This window comes from Haliaeetus leucocephalus, unplaced genomic scaffold (genome assembly GCF_000737465.1).
Source record: "Haliaeetus leucocephalus isolate CR32 unplaced genomic scaffold, Haliaeetus_leucocephalus-4.0 Scaffold450, whole genome shotgun sequence".
Lineage (NCBI taxonomy): Eukaryota > Metazoa > Chordata > Aves > Accipitriformes > Accipitridae > Haliaeetus > Haliaeetus leucocephalus.
This window is the reverse complement of record NW_010972886.1, coordinates 8,365,339-8,381,099: the sequence shown is the minus strand read 5'-3', so window position 1 is coordinate 8,381,099 and position 15,761 is coordinate 8,365,339. Positions and strand designations below refer to the sequence as shown.

Genomic DNA, 15,761 nt, shown 5'->3' with positions numbered 1-15,761 from the left:
TGTTCTGAAGTGCCTTGTCTACGGGCTTTTTGAATACCTCCAGGGATGGTGACTCAACCACTTCCCTGGGCAGCCTATTCCAATGTCTGACAACCCTCTCAGTAAAAAAATTTTTCCTAATATCCAACCTAAATCTCCCTTGCCTCAACTTGAGGCCATTTCCTCTCATCCTATCGCCAGCCACCTGACAGAAGAGACCAGCACCCACCTCACTACAACACCCTTTCAGGTAGTTGTAGAGAGCAATAAGGTCTCCCCTCAGCCTCCTCTTCTCCAGACTAAACAGCCCCAGTTCCCTCAGCCGCTCCTCATAAGACTTGTGCTCCAGGCCCCTCACCAGCTTCATTGCCCTTCTCTGAACATGCTCCAGCACCTCAATGTCTTTCCTGTAGTGAGGGGCCCAAAACCGAACACAGTACTCGAGGTGTGGCCTTGCCAGTGCCAAGTACAGGGGAACAATCACCTCCCTTCCCCTGCTGGCCACACTATTTCTGATGCAGGCCAGGATGCCGTTGGCCTTCTTGGCCACCTGGGCACACTGCTGGCTCATATTCAGCCGGCTGTCAGCCAGCACCCCCAGGTCTTTCTCTGCCAGGCAGCTTTCCAGCCACTCTTCCCCAAGCCCATAGCGCTGCATGGGGTTGCCGTGACCGAAGTGCAGGACCCGGCACTTGGCCTTGTTGAACCTCATACAACTGGCCTCAGCCCATCGATCCAGCGCCTCAGCCCATCGATCCAGCCTGTCCAGATCTCTTTGTAGAGCCTCCCTACCCTCAAGCAGATCAACCCTGCCTCCCAACTTGGTGTCATCTGCAAACTTGCTGAGGGTGCACTCAATCCCCTCATCCAATTTATAAAGATATTAAACAGAACAGGGCCCAACAATGAGCCCTGAGGAACACCACTTGTGACCTGCCACCAACTGGATTTCACCTCATTCACCACAACCCTCTGGGCTCGTCCATCCAGCCAGTTTTTCACCCAGCGAAGAGTACACTTATCCAAGCCATGAGACGCCACTTTCTCAAGGAGTATGCCATGAGAGACAGTGTCAAAGGCCTTGCTGAAGTCGAGGAAGATAACATCCACAGCCTTTCCCTCATCCACTAGGCAGATCACCTGCTCATATATTCTTTTAAGACATGAAACTGGGGTTGGTGAATGAAATTACCTCTATGTCAGTGTCAATATGTAGCGTATCAAATAAAGATACTGTAATTTTCTGCTTTTTGAGGCAGGTGAAGCTGATAATAAAGTGGCATCTAACAGTTTTCATCCAGTGGTGATGGTAGTATTAGCAAGAGGAAAGTCTTCCTTAAGAAGTGTTGGATGATACCCATTATCTATGTGATCTCTTGCAGATACTGAAACTCAATTTATCTTTACTATGGATACTCAAATTTATAGGGATGGTGCTGGCAGTTACTAAATCTGTTGTCCTTCTGTTGTAGGACAGGTTTGAGATGAAATCTGTTTTAAATACTGGTCAAAGGCAACTGCAGGTATCTTATTGACAGCTTGTCTTATGCTGCTCACATAACAGGTAGAATGAAGCTGGACTGCGCTTTTGGCCCTTGAAATGCTTGTATTAGTACTGTAGTCAGTTTGGGTCCCCTACATAGTCAATGGAAAGAGATTCAGCCCATCAAATTTTTCTTTTATGCTTATGTTCTTGGACAGCACTTAATCACTGTGTTAGCTGAACACTGTCATGTGGCTGTCCATTTTACAGACAGCAGTCTGGCAACCTGGACAAAAGGCAGGATTACCTTGGATTCTTCATCAGCGGATTCAGAAAGACCGCATCCCATTCAGCCACATTCAGATTGGTATCACTGCCAGAGACATGAATGCTTAAAAAGAGAAGTTGCATGTCGTGAGTAAACTAGTGAATTAACTGAGCATCTCAAGTTAATTCTGTTTGGCAGGAAAAGTTTCTTTTGGTTTTGATAACTGGATTGCTTAAATCATAATTTTTTGTTGTAAAAAATACTCAGTTTTGGCTTGATCTTTCTCCTCTCTTTCTCTCTGCCTCTCCCCACCCCCCTGCCCCTACTTGCTGTATGTCTCATGCTGTGGACTGGACCTATTTTGTTTACATTTTTTAATAAGGTAGATTTCTGAAACTAGCTGTATTATAGACCAAGTATTTTACTCTCATGGCTCTCCTAAGAATAGTAGAGTAGTTTGTAGTTCAATATTAAAATCTGTGTACATTTTGTTTTATATATGACCCCACCGCTCAACCGTTTCAAATGTGATTATGAAAATGTTTACACAAATGCATTTTTTTCTTCAAAGTTATTTTCCCTAATGCATATCTACGTAATTAGAACATAACATAAACTATACTGTAGCATTACAATCAGGAATTAATTATTGTAACATGAAATTTTCATTTTTTGTCTTTCCTAACTGCAAAGGTGAGTATGGCTTAAAATTGAAAAAATATTAGTCCTTTTCATAGAAACCTGTTTGAAGATCATAAAGAAGTACAAAAGAAGAAAAGCTTTTTGTTTGTGTTTGCAATCAAATCTTTCTTAAAAGGAATTCTGACACACAGGCATTGTAGTTTTTTTTAATATTACATTGAAGAAAGCAAGATACAAGTCTCACTGGATTAACTGGAATTCAAGTGTAGCAGAAAAAAAACGTATTTAAAAATAAATGCTCGCAAACAAGAAGCTCAATGAGCCTTGCAAATGGCTATTCAAAGGTGATTTTCAAGTATTAGTGAAGCTTAATTTATTGCTTGCCTAATTTATTGCCTGTATCAAAACAAAACAAGAAAATAGGTCAATGTAAAGAGGCTACTGAAAATTATTTAAATGGCAAAACATTCTGGAAAAGAATAAAAAACCCCACATTTAAAGATGTTGAAGATCTAAAAGTAATCAATCTGTTTGTTCTAGTAAATTTATTCAGCACATACAATGTACTCAGAAATATATTTCTGTTTTTAAAGACCGCTTGCAAATTTGCAAGATTTGTAAATCAAAACAACATGTTTGCCAACTTGCTTTTGAAAATTCTTTAATCAAGTACTCAGTTAACATGCATAGTTTAAAATATTAAAGGCAAGAGCTGTACAGTTCAGTGAGAGATTTGTTGGTACAGCATATAAACAAAAGGAAAACTAAATAGATGTTCATGCTATGTTTTCAGTGCTGCACTTCAAAAAATTAACTGACATGACATTCTTAGAGATCTGGTTAGTACTTTGATAGCTAAATCTGAAATACTGCATAAAAATATAGAAGAATCTTATTTGTTTAGGTGCAAGTATAGTTAAAATTCAGATTGAACTATGGTTAACTGATTGTTTTGGACTTAACTATTGTTCTGACTGCTGTTTATTTAATAGTAGCAGCCCATGCTGCAAGGCCAGTTGATGAACTAAAATGCCTATGCATAGAAGCATAAGTGGAAGGAAACAATTCAGATCTGTTGCTGTCAATAGTACAGCTGTAAATTCACACATTTACATAATTAATTTCCAATGTGAACTGGTGTTCTCAGTTTAAAGACCTGCTGATATAAACCTCCTTCCTTGCAAAGAGGAGTTGTAACAATGGTAGGGCAATGGAGCAAGGACTTTTCCTGTGCTTGAATAATTTGCAGGTTCTTTCACCTTTTGATGCTTGTTTCTGCTTAGCTTAAAAAAGAGACATTTTGTTATCTTCTCTTTTGGCTGACGGTAAGAAATCACTGTTATGAAATTTTATGACCTACTGACCTTTAGTACTGAAAAATTGGTTTATTTACAACAACAATCACTATCTAAAAGAATAGCATAAAACAGTTTGACATTTAGTACTTCTGTAATTACCTTATGTCATGTGTCAGCACTGGATATCTGTAGTTTGGATCACTTATCTACTCTCTGGTTTATATAAAGGCCTTCAGGTTCTTTATCAAAATGTGTATATGAACTTTTCACTCTGTGAAGTAAAAACCCGGGTCAATTATATCTATTTTCTGCAATCTTCTTAACTTTTCACACCGACTCTGCCAGAGTGTTGTTATAGATTGTGTTACTTGCCTGCAGTATCAACTGGAGAATGATTCCTAGCTTCGTTAATGTTGTCAGAGGCATGGCTGCTACATAAACTAAGTATCTTCTTGACAAATGGCATTAGCTCCCTCAAATTCATTCTACTTCACTATTGTTAACCTTATTATCTGTTCAGTTAATCAATAGCTGTCTTTCAAAAGAGTGTACCAATAATAGGTATTGGAAATATGTTTCTGAAGGTAGTGGAGATGGTAGTGTGGTTTGGGCAGTAGGCAAGAATTTAGTTTCTGATCCTGTCATTTACTTGGGTGACAATGCAGCAAAAATTGTGCCTCGCCTCGGTTTTAACACAGGAACACGCAATTAGGTGGCAACAAGTTACCCCCAATAGATTTCCTGTAGTGTTTTTGCACGTGTCCTTGAACTTCAGCACCCTCTATCTACTAGATAGAGTTTTAGTTTGGAGCTCAGAGTATGAACTGGACAGCTGTGTCTCAGCCAGCAATTCACATCCTGAACAATGGCCTGCATGGCTTTTTGCCCACATACAACTAATCTGTTTTAAAATAATATATCAAATGCTGGTGCTTAATATTAATATAAATTAAGTCTGGTGGCAGTTTTTTATGGTTACTGTTTAATGATATGAGCCTACTATGAGCTTTGCCATGGTGGCAAGGAGACCATCACTGCAGAACCAGTTGCAAGATCAGGGCCTCAACATTTTGAATGCAGTTAAAATAGTTGAGTATAAATATATTAAGCCCAAGATAATTGTGCAAGAAGTCATCTTAATTGATATCAACTGGAGATAAAATGTTTGTTCTGTTTTACAGCATTTACAGAATTTCAGTGTTCTTAGTATGTGTCAGATAGTCTTAATGTTCTTAAGGATCTATATATATATTTTACAGTTAAATATGTAAATATCTTAAAATATGAAAACTCGGTAAATATAACTGTCATTGCAAAAAAAGGATTATTTTCAAACTCACAAAACAATAAAACAAACCTCACTAATTCAAGGGAGCATGATACAACTTCACAGCATATGGGAATAAATTTACAATGTATAATTTTCATGCCAGAATTCTTGAGTTATCAGATAATGTATTTCCTTTCAGTGATTATTCTGCAAGCCATATTTAGGCCTTTCTTACAATAGAAGCTTCACTGTGTATTTCAATACAGAGTGCTCTTGTGTGTTGTTCACCCATCTACAAAATAGTTTTCCTATTTAGATTGGGGAGGTTAGAATAAGGAAAAGAATGTGCTTCATTCATGTGTTTGGCAAAAATATTCTGAGTCATGGAAGTCTGAAGAGCAAGAAAGTAGCATTGAAGAGAAAGAAAGTAGCAACAGTAAATATTTGTCTAGAATAATATAGCAACAGTAAATATTTGCCTAGAACTTAAGGTTTATGATAATTGAACAACTTGTTACTTGTGTTAGCTGAAAATATTCGTAAACCAATATTATAATATGAATTATTATGCACTGAGTAGATTTATAAAGGCATGCCTGTATTTCTACTTAAAATCAGAGGTTGGCCTTATGGACAGGGGACATGATTTTCATTTGTACTACAAAATTTACACTTCTTTTCTCAGTGGAAAAGGGACTTAAAAGAGAAGTAAATAAAGGTAAGAATAAAGCCTGCTGTGCTATTAAAGATAGCAAAGACCTTAGGCAAGGAGTTTCAGTCCCAGGAGTAGTAGCTGTGAGGAGGGGCTGACCTAGGCTCAGAAAAAGTAGCTGCAGGTGAGGAGGGGTCTCAGTTCACCAAGCATCTAAGAAAGAGGAAAAAAAAGAAAAAGAAGATGAGCCCAAGCCTGCTTATGAAGGGAGAGGTGACATACTGCAATGATGATCTGGAAGCAGAGGTATCGGGAAGCAGAGGAGTGTTGGTGGGATACCAGTGGGTCAGCTGCAAGAGGTATAGTCATGGGTGCCAACAAAGCAGAAAGAATGGGCACTACCAAAGCCAGCTTGCATTTGCCATTACAGAAGAATTAGTAACCCATTTGATGCAAATTTTATCAGCTCAGTCTTTTGCTTTTTGTAGCCACGGCATTTTTGATCTGATCTTGAATGACAGAACAGCGTTCACTGTTGTGGTTAACAGTGTGGTTAACTGTGGTTAACCACAGTCTTAGTGTAAATGGGACTCCAACCCTGAGTGCCATTTTTTGTGCACTGCAGAGCTTCTATTTACAATACATGCATCTCAGACTTTTCCAATGCAAAGTGAAAGATGAAGACTAGAACCTCTACTTATCAGAAAATTAAGTTAAATTTCCACAATTAAATGAATGAAACATTTAAGAATGAAGTGAGAATAGCTTATTTTCTGCATAGGTGGTAGAATTGCTAACCTGTGCAATGCAAAGAAAGGATTGCACAGTGGGAGGGTAAATCAGAATGCTATCTTTGCACCCATTTAACTTCTAACCAAATCAAAATTATGCCATTCTGTGCTATTTCTACAATGTCTTAAATTGAAACATTTGTGAAATTTAGAAGTATTGTGGCTAAAAACTCAGAGCTGATCTTACCAATGGACCCATTGAGCCAAGGTCTTAAAACCTGATCGGACTCCTATAGTCACTAGATTTCTACACAGGAGCAAGAAGCTATTCACACATACCTATTTGCATGATTTGCTCTAAACATTTGGGCCAGTGTCACAGATGAGAAGTAGCCTGCTTACTCACTTGTATCCATTAGTGAGAAACAACTACATTTGGCAATGTCTATATGGCAATTCGTTCACCAAGCAGCCGAACTAAAGAATTTCCAATGATCTTCCTCTGCCCAGCTGACGTGTGCTTTGTGCTTGCCTCTTACGTGGTAGTGGTATAGCCAGTATATACAATATAAGCTCTTCACAATCCCCACACCTGCCTCCTTTCCCCCATACACTGCAGTCTCAGACCCCCCGCACTTTTCCCTACAACTTGCCACCCTTTCTTTCCCCTCTCCTGTCCAGTTCCTCCCCATGTCTGCAGCACTCATGGCCACCATACCACCACTGTCTTCCATAGGCTATACCCTCTTTGTTAGGTCTTCCAGCCTAGCAAGAAACAACATGTTCTGACTGGGATAGATCTACAGATTTCACCAAGAAATGTGATTAGGGCCTGAGCTATCTCTACATGTCCCTCAGTTCTAGTACTAAGACAATCTTTCCTTGTGTCCACCTGCAGATTTGCACAGCATTTGCAGGAATTACTTGTTTTTGAGAATTTCTTTTCTGAGAAAACAAATTGGAAGATTAGATTAGCTTGATCAATGGATTAAAAATGTAAAAAGGTTAGACTGACACACAGGCAGTGTGTTTCTTTTCTTAAGAAACCAAATTAAAACTATTAATATACATATAGAAATTTAGCAGTTTCCTTTAATTGCTGTGCTGCTGACTTTTGGTGGAATAAATTGTACATGTGAAGGAAGAATGTGGATTGTTTCTGCTTAATGCCAGAATACAAAATGAAGTTTTACAAATTCTCATGATTTTACTGACTCTATTTCTGTATGTGTTTATTATGTATCAAACAGGCTATACATACAACTGTAAAAAGTAGAAGCCTATCTTGTAAGATAGGGAGAATATTTTGCAATTATTATCTATGGGAGCATGACTGAGAAATTTTTACTGGTCTATTTTTAAATGAGTAATTACAATAAATTTTAAGTTGATGTAGCTAAAAATGTAAAAGATAGTATCTTTAAAATTTTATTTTACATGCTTTACAGAAAGAAATTGTATCAATTTAAAGCATACAGCAAGTAGCTACTGATCTAATGCACATAGTTCGATCTAAACTTTATCTTACAGAGTCAAATATTGCATTTGTGAAGCATATCTGTGCTGCAGGGAGTTTCTCTCCTTGGTGAAGGAGAAATTGGTCATGAAGAGGAAGAAAAAACAGCCAATGATTTCTGCTTCAAATATTATATCACAGAAACATACAATAAGTTGTAGGATGACTTGATGTCTTACCTTGTTTGTTGAACATTTGATGTCTGAGTTACAAATCAGACATTGGGAATGAACTGTAGTGATGCCAGAGATAGGATGTTAACATTGGAGGGGTGGAGGAAGGGAGGCAGAACTAAGGTCAAGGGTGATCTGTTCTGGAATCTATAGCTAGTAGAGCTATTGTGTAATTAATCCAAAGTCAAACAAAAAATTATGTATTTTTCTGAATTAGAGTCCATTGTGGCTATTATGTTTTTCTTTTTTTTTAAAAAAAATTAGACCCGTAGATCATGAAAGCAGTCTGGAGTAGGAGAAGACAAAAGGGTGGCCTGTGCTGATTCTTATAGAATAGTTCCCAGTATAGTATTTTTTGCCAAGAAAGTCTGATACCATGTGAGTAGTGAAAATGGATTCTGCAGCATTTTCTTTTGTTTGGGCATTTTGTCCTACAATGTCTGCCCAAACCCACATCTGAAGCACCTCATCTAGTACATGTATACATGTTATTGCAGTAGCTTTGTAACTTTGCTGTGGCATAGAGGTACCTGCTTTCAGACTACCTTTGTATTTTACCTTGTTTCTGCTCCTAGGAGTGTCCCCCAAACTACAGCGATATTTTGGAGGGCATCCCCCTTGTTTATCACTCTTTCGCTAGGAATGCTGGATTTCTGGGAGCGCGCTGGCTGACCTTCAATGGAATAGGCAGATGGTCATCAAATGCTGTCCTGCAGCCTGGCAGTTAAAGGATTTACTCTTAGAGGGGCTCTTGGGATAGTGTTGTGACACCAAGCCATGCCTCTGGCATGTAAACTACAAAGTTCAGATGGTCTGTTGTAGTCAGCATTTCCTATTCTCTAGCTCTACATTGCTCCTAACACGTTTTCAGAGGTCCATGTTCTTGGGATGCACTCACCTCAGGAGCTGGGCATTGCCTTTCACAAGCACCCCACTCTCCCAGGTAACTGTATGGAAAGAGGAGAAATACAATATCAGTGCCCTGAATCACTCATGCAGTGCATAGTTCCTAATTATTTGGCATGACAGCAGCCATATTGAAGGTGTTGGAGTGGACCCTAGAAATCAATTTCAGCATTTGTTGATGTTACGAAGTGGCCAAATAGTTATTTTCTCTATTAGTAGTTAAGCAAAGATTTACTAAACTGAGAATTTTTTTTAAACAAAGCACTCCTAACATAGGTAATGGAGCAGGCTAACCATTGCAGAACATCTCCATTTGTCAGTAAGCCTTTACAACCATCAAAATATCCCTGCCTATTGTTTGTGGAGATATTGTGAAAGCAGACAATCAGTGTTGCATGAGCCAGAAATTGAATGCCAGTTTTACCTTAACAGTAGAGGTATTTTATCCCATTTTTGCCAAATCCTAATCAATTTTAAAGAGGGAGGGATGGAGTCCTTAAAGCTCAATGGGAGGAATTTTTATATTTTTTCATACCTACCTCTTTGCAATAGCAGGGCCTAGCTCATGTAGTTAAAGGACATTGTAAATACTGAGAGGCACTTTTCAAATACAGAAAGATCCCTTTTTTGTCATCATCTTCATCATCCTCATCACCATTGTGCTGGAATATAATGATGTGGTAAATGGTGAGATGTAGCTGCATAACTCTTAAAGTTGGTTTGTATTCCTTCAAAAGGAACAAGAAAGAATAATTCCTCTGAACAAAATATTCAGACTTTACAATGCCATATTTTGTTACAGAAGCAAATATTCTCTCTCTTTTTTTTTTTTTTTTTCTCCTGTAGACTATTAACTAATCAGAAGGTATTTCAGATTAGAGTATTGTTAGACTGGACCAGTATTTTTTGGGCAGATGTCCATTCTCACTGACACAACAGTAACCAGCATTCAAATAATTAGCTGGTTTGTGAGTGCTCAGAGTCCAAAGAAAGGGAGAAGCAAAAAGCTAAACTCAAGATTAGATTAATTGACAAAATCTCTATTCCCTTTTTAGATATGTGGAGAACTTTGCTTCACCTAGGTCATTCAGTGCAGAACTGAACTGCAGTTCTTTAGAAGTCTGGGTTTTTAACATTTTCTTACAAACTTTCTCTCATTTTTGAGGGCAAATTTTTTAAAAGAATGTCTCTTGGACACTGAGTATTTAGTGCTCATTTGAAAGCTTGCTTCTGTTTTTTGGAGAGTTCCCTCTGTGTCTCTGACACTCAACAAAAAAGTAAGGACTTGAAAGTCTTCTCTGATCTGTCAGTTTGGAAGGCACACAGCAGCATTAAAACATGATCGGATAGCTTTATATTCAATAGGAGGACACAAATAAAAAGGCCCGTGGAGCCTACATACAGGAGCTTTGGAGTAATTTGGGGAACTTATGTTAGATTATTTGTCATGCCAAAGTCTCCTAGTCTTACATTGTCTTCTGGGCAGATGTGCCTCCTCTCCAGCTGAACAGATCATCTGCCAATCAAAGGTTTGTAGTTTTTTTTTTAGTCAAACCATGATAGGATTTTGAGAAGTTCACTCAATTCAATGACTTCCTATTAGTGAGAGATTCTAATCCAGGATCTATGGGCCTTGGGGAATGCAAGTTTTGTTTCACTTGCTAAAGTAAGAAAGTAAAAAAAGAGAAAACAAATAAAATTATAATGTACAATCTCCTTTTAGTGTAGTCCACATGGAAAAAGAGGGGCTGCCCTCATCCGTATTTATACAAAAAATGGTTCCCATGTTCAACAGACCACCATGCTACTAATCTTGCATTTTTTTCCAAACCTCATTCTCGCCCAAGATGAAAGTATATTCCATTTACTAGATGCGAGTTGTGAGCTTTTACTTTTTGCTCTTTTTTGATAGAACTATGGGATTTAGTAAGTCAGCAAGACTTTTTATACATTTGGGGATCAGTGTAAAGAAAATGCTATTTTCACTTGGTGCTATTTCAGTGGATTAGGCAGTGCATCAAAACATACATATTAGCTTGAATGATCATACCTCAAGGTCTCATACCTCTGCTAGGACTATGATAGCTTCCTTGATGCTACCTGAGATTCTTGCACGTATTTTTCATCATAGCACTCTTGATGTAAATGCCTGATACTCTGTGTGACAGGAATTCTGCAATCATCTTGTAATTGATTCATTATCTAGATGGCACTAATGGAAAGGAAATGAAGAGTCCACTTCAAAAAAAGAAAAAAAGTTCAAGTACAGTACCATACCAACAGTGGTTCTTAAGGGTGCTGTGTTTGTGTAAACGTCCCTTCTGAGTCCAGCTTTCAATGGAATCTTGGGTTTAGTGAAATAAGTGAAAGTAATTGGTCTGATGGCCCACTTATAACTACACCACTGCAGGAAATAACCTAGGGAAGTCTGTTGGTTACTGCGTCTCAGAAGATTCCCAGTGCTCCTTTGAAACCCAACACATCCTCTAGTGGGAATATTCAGATGGATTGTTCAAAAAACCACAGAAAACAGCTTATAACTGTAGTCAAGGTACATAATATTTCAATTGATATATTTTATATGCTTCACATCTGTTGTTTTGTCTGTTTTAATTGATTTAGTGTAAGTGCTCATTTTTATTTAGAAAGACATCTTTTTTTAATATTTAGCACTATAACTAATGTCTGCAAATATCATGTGTTCAAACCTGTTTCTTACCAATGTACAGTGTTTAAAAAATTTGGCCTAAAAGTCAAATTCTCCTAAGCCAGATCTTTAAGTAATTGCTTCACTTTTGCATGTGTCAAGGCAATAACCATATAGTAAAAATAGATTATAACGTGTATATGAGAAGCATCAAGCACAAAGTTATTTACTTTAGTGAGAGCAACTGTAAATTTAAACAAATGTTGATCTGTCTCTGTATATGATGTATCTATAGACATATATACATTTCTTGCCCTATTCTTTCCCATGCATTATTCATTTTATTGTGCTCGAAAACTACAACTTACATATAACAAAATGTCATCGGTGCTAGGTTCTTCTAGCACTTTGTTTCCAAAATACTTGCAGTTTCACTGGTGATAGAGGGTAATTAATTTGCTCATGCAATGTCTTTCCTTCTTTTGATAGTGCTAAGGCTCCATCTGCCACCAGATGTCTTTCTGCCTGACTGAGATGTTTCTGTGGTCTTTGAGGACTAACTTACATATTAAAGGTGAGCTGTTACCTATTACTAAAACAAAACAGCAAAGCTTGTTGATGAATATTAAACTGATACAAAATTCTGAATACCCAAATGAAGTGGTTTTTATACTTAGGAGAAAGAAAACTAGGCAGCAATACAATGTTTGAACTTGGTCAGCTTCTTTGCTTATCTTGTCATAGAACTGGAGCATCCTTTCAATTAAAAAATGTTAAGATTATATTTAATTGGATGCATTTTCCTTTTCAGGAAGCTGTGGCCTACTTGACTGTAAGCTTCAGTTTAATACCTAGTTTGGGTGAATGAAGATCTATAGTCTAGTGATATGCAGAGGCATTGTGATTTGTACTTAGCATGAAAATAAAAAATTACTGCATGTTCTGAGTATTTTGCATGATTACTTGAAATTTTGTACTTACAAGGATATATTTATCTTATTAATTGATTGTTCCAGGAGACACGTAACTAATTACTAGCCGTGTAGAAATTACCTTTATTCGTCTTGCCTTGCTATTGCTAAAATATAATCTAAAAAAAACCCCACTGGTTTTTAAGTGGGCCATATCAAAATATTATTTATGCCAATTGTAGTGTACAATACTTTTGTTGAAATATTATTTTGAATATTATTGACAATTCAATTGAATACGAATGAATATTCAGTTGAATGTTATTATTCAAATACAGTCTCAATATGTCTTGGCATACTACCTTCGTGTGAGAACTGTTCTGTAACAACAATAATACAAAAAAGTCAAAAGCTGTATTTCCTAGAAAACTCTGATGGTTTAAGTCAACACACAGTTGTGATTTATTGTAATTAAAGGTGTACTGTGGCCTACTCTGCCTAGTTTCCACCTTTGACCTTCTTGCTTCCTCTTTGTCCATTTATTCATTCCCTACAAACATCATTCTGATTCTGAGGCAGAAGGGAGGACTGCTGTCTTGTTTTAAAAGCTACCTGCTCATTGCAGTGCCTTCCTGCGTTCTTCCATGTAAGGAATTTCTCCCCATGGTATATCCTTGTCTGAGTTCAGAAGGAGACAGATGCGGTGTCAAACTGGTTATTTTAAAACAGTGCAACTTGAAACCATACTTAGATCTACTTGGTGGAGCTTGCCATGGCACACCTAAGTATTTACCAGTCAGCCACATCAGGAGCTGGCTGTTATGGCTTGCAGTCCCAATGTACCTGAAACATCCACATTTCAGTGCCATGGAAACCAGGCAGACAATAATACCTATAGATTTAGAATATTGGATCCTTTGAAAGGGCAACTTTGTGAGTTCATGAATCTTAAAAAAAATCCTGTTGTCTTTAGCTCAGCTGTGTCAGTCATCAGAAAACATTTTAAGTTATTCTAAGGTATGCTTTTCACCGTGATCCTTACCTTTCCTTGTGAAAGAACACAAAAGATGCTAATTAGGAAGGTGGTAAAAATACTTTTGCATGTTGTCAGCTGGAAGAGAATGAAAGTGTATGTGAAGGACATGAGAGTGCCAAATAAACGTAAGGACCTGCCCCATTCTCCTTCAGCCCTTGCTTGCTGGCTTTTGAAAGTCCTACCAGTACTCAGACTACATGCTGTAGTTTTTCCACCGTCGCGCGTGTTTTAGCACCTAACACTCTGCTCCAGCTAGCAAAAATTGAGATGCTGAACTTGGCTTGCTAGGTTGTGTTTTGTTTCCAGTGTCACAATCATAATTAAATATGTTTACATTGTACAGATGAAGATATTGGGATCCACCAGTACTATGACAAGAAAGAGCCAGGTAAAGTATAAATAACCATAACTAAAACTGAACAAAACTTCCAAACATTCAATCTTTGACACCGGCTGCTTGCTCTGAAAAGTGCAACTTTGAATTTCTTCTTAATACATGCCCCTGTATTTCTGTAGAGCAAGGAAGCACAGAGAGTCTCTCTCCCGAGTCTCGTCAGCACATTTGAAAACTTTTTATTCCACAGAAGAAAAAAATTGGAAAGATATTTACGTAAAAGCAGCCTGTATGCCGCTGGAAACCTCAGTGGGATTTCATACTCTGAATTCCTACACGTGGATATCCTCCCCAGCCCCGTCCCCTGCCGCAGCGCACCGGCGCCGCGGTGAGGGGCGGTGGGGCCGGAGCCCCAGCAGGGGGCAGCGCGAGCGCGCGGGAGTGCCCGCCCCGGCCTCCCGCCTCCCCGCCGGGCGTCTGAAATGGCCATTTCAGAGTGAACGATCAATTTTCTTTATCTGATTAATCCTGTTAATCCCAGAAGTTTCACGATGGGCCAAGAGGTCTGCTCGGCTAGAGTTACTTCCTCTTTGCGGCCAGGTTGGAGCGGAGGCTTGTGCGGGCATCCCGTGGGCTGAGTTCCGTGGTTAACGCGCTGCCTCCGCGCAGCCCTTGCTGACAGACTGACTCCGCTTCTCTGCTGGGCTCGGCTGCAGCTCGCGTCGCTATCTGGTGAGATCGGAGGCTCAGTAACGCCGGCCCACCTGTTGGGCTGCATAAGCCTTTCTTTCACTGCAAATTTAAGATATCTGACTGACGAGGTGAAAACATCAGGGCCGTCTTAATGTTTTGTAAATTTCTGTGCTTTATCAAACTGTATGAATCTTCTCTCTAATATTAGTACTTGCTGACAGCAGTCGTAAGGATTATCATTCATCTTTTCATCCTTTCTTGCCTTTAGCATCACAGATGAAGCACGGTTACTTAGAAGAGAAGCAAAAGCTAGCAGACTGTAAGGACGTTTTCTGAATTTCTTGTTACAGTAAAACCAAATTATTAATTTGGATTGGTGATGCCCCTGGAAAAGCATTAAAATAACCTCAGACTGCTTCCAGTGTAACTTTCTGGATATGCCATCCAGGACAGTCGGTCACAGAACTACACAGCACAAAACCATCGAAAAGTTGTAGTTACTCCTTCCTGGTATATTTGCAATCTGGCCTTTTCTGTGCCACTAAGCATGGTAGTGTGTATTGCTTCTCAAATTCATTGCCAAGAGGAATCACAAAAATAATCACAATCCAGATTTTTTCGTATGAATTTTACTTAGCAGATGAGCAATAAACATTTTCCCAATCAGCTCTTGAATTGAAATACCAACTGCCTCAAAACTGAAAATTATAACTAAAATACTTTCAGCCAAAATAAAATTCCAGGTTAATAATCAGCTGCCTTCATAGAACACTTTTAGTTTTGAAACATTTACGCTGTTCCTGCATTATCTAGTTAAAAGCAATTTCAGTTTATGCTACCACAGAGCAGTACTGTGACAGGTAAAGATTTTTATATTAGTACAACTTTTCTTTAGCTCAAGTTTTACAGCTCCTATATAGTTATTATTGCTCAGAGCATTCACTAATGAATGACAACTCTGAAAAATCTAATTGGTTTTTAGACGACTTCACAAAGTAATATATATACTGTAAGAATTGCCTTAACATTTTATCTTATCGTAATGAAAATTCATGTGGAATTGTGCGTGCGTTTGAAGGCAAAATGTGTTCCAAAAGGATAAGTTATTTTCAACACCATAAGGTGTGTTTGGAGCAGGTTGAAGCCTCGCTGGGGATGGATATAAAGGTGCACACAGCCATGTGGTAAATCTACACCCACTGTGGAGGGTTGTGTGTCAGGC

At 38.4% G+C, this 15,761-nt stretch overlaps 1 protein-coding gene across 1 annotated transcript in view; it reads left to right on the top strand.

Moving 5' to 3' along the window:
- Positions 1-12,078: 12,078 nt before the first annotated feature.
- Positions 12,079-15,761, top strand: part of WDPCP (WD repeat containing planar cell polarity effector) — a 90,368-nt gene continuing 86,685 nt past the window's right edge. The window contains exons 1-3 of the mRNA XM_010575045.1: positions 12,079-12,139; positions 13,856-13,905; positions 14,816-14,858. Coding sequence (XP_010573347.1) covers positions 12,079-12,139; positions 13,856-13,905; positions 14,816-14,858 — 154 coding nt within the window. The remainder of the gene's footprint in view (positions 12,140-13,855; positions 13,906-14,815; positions 14,859-15,761) is intronic.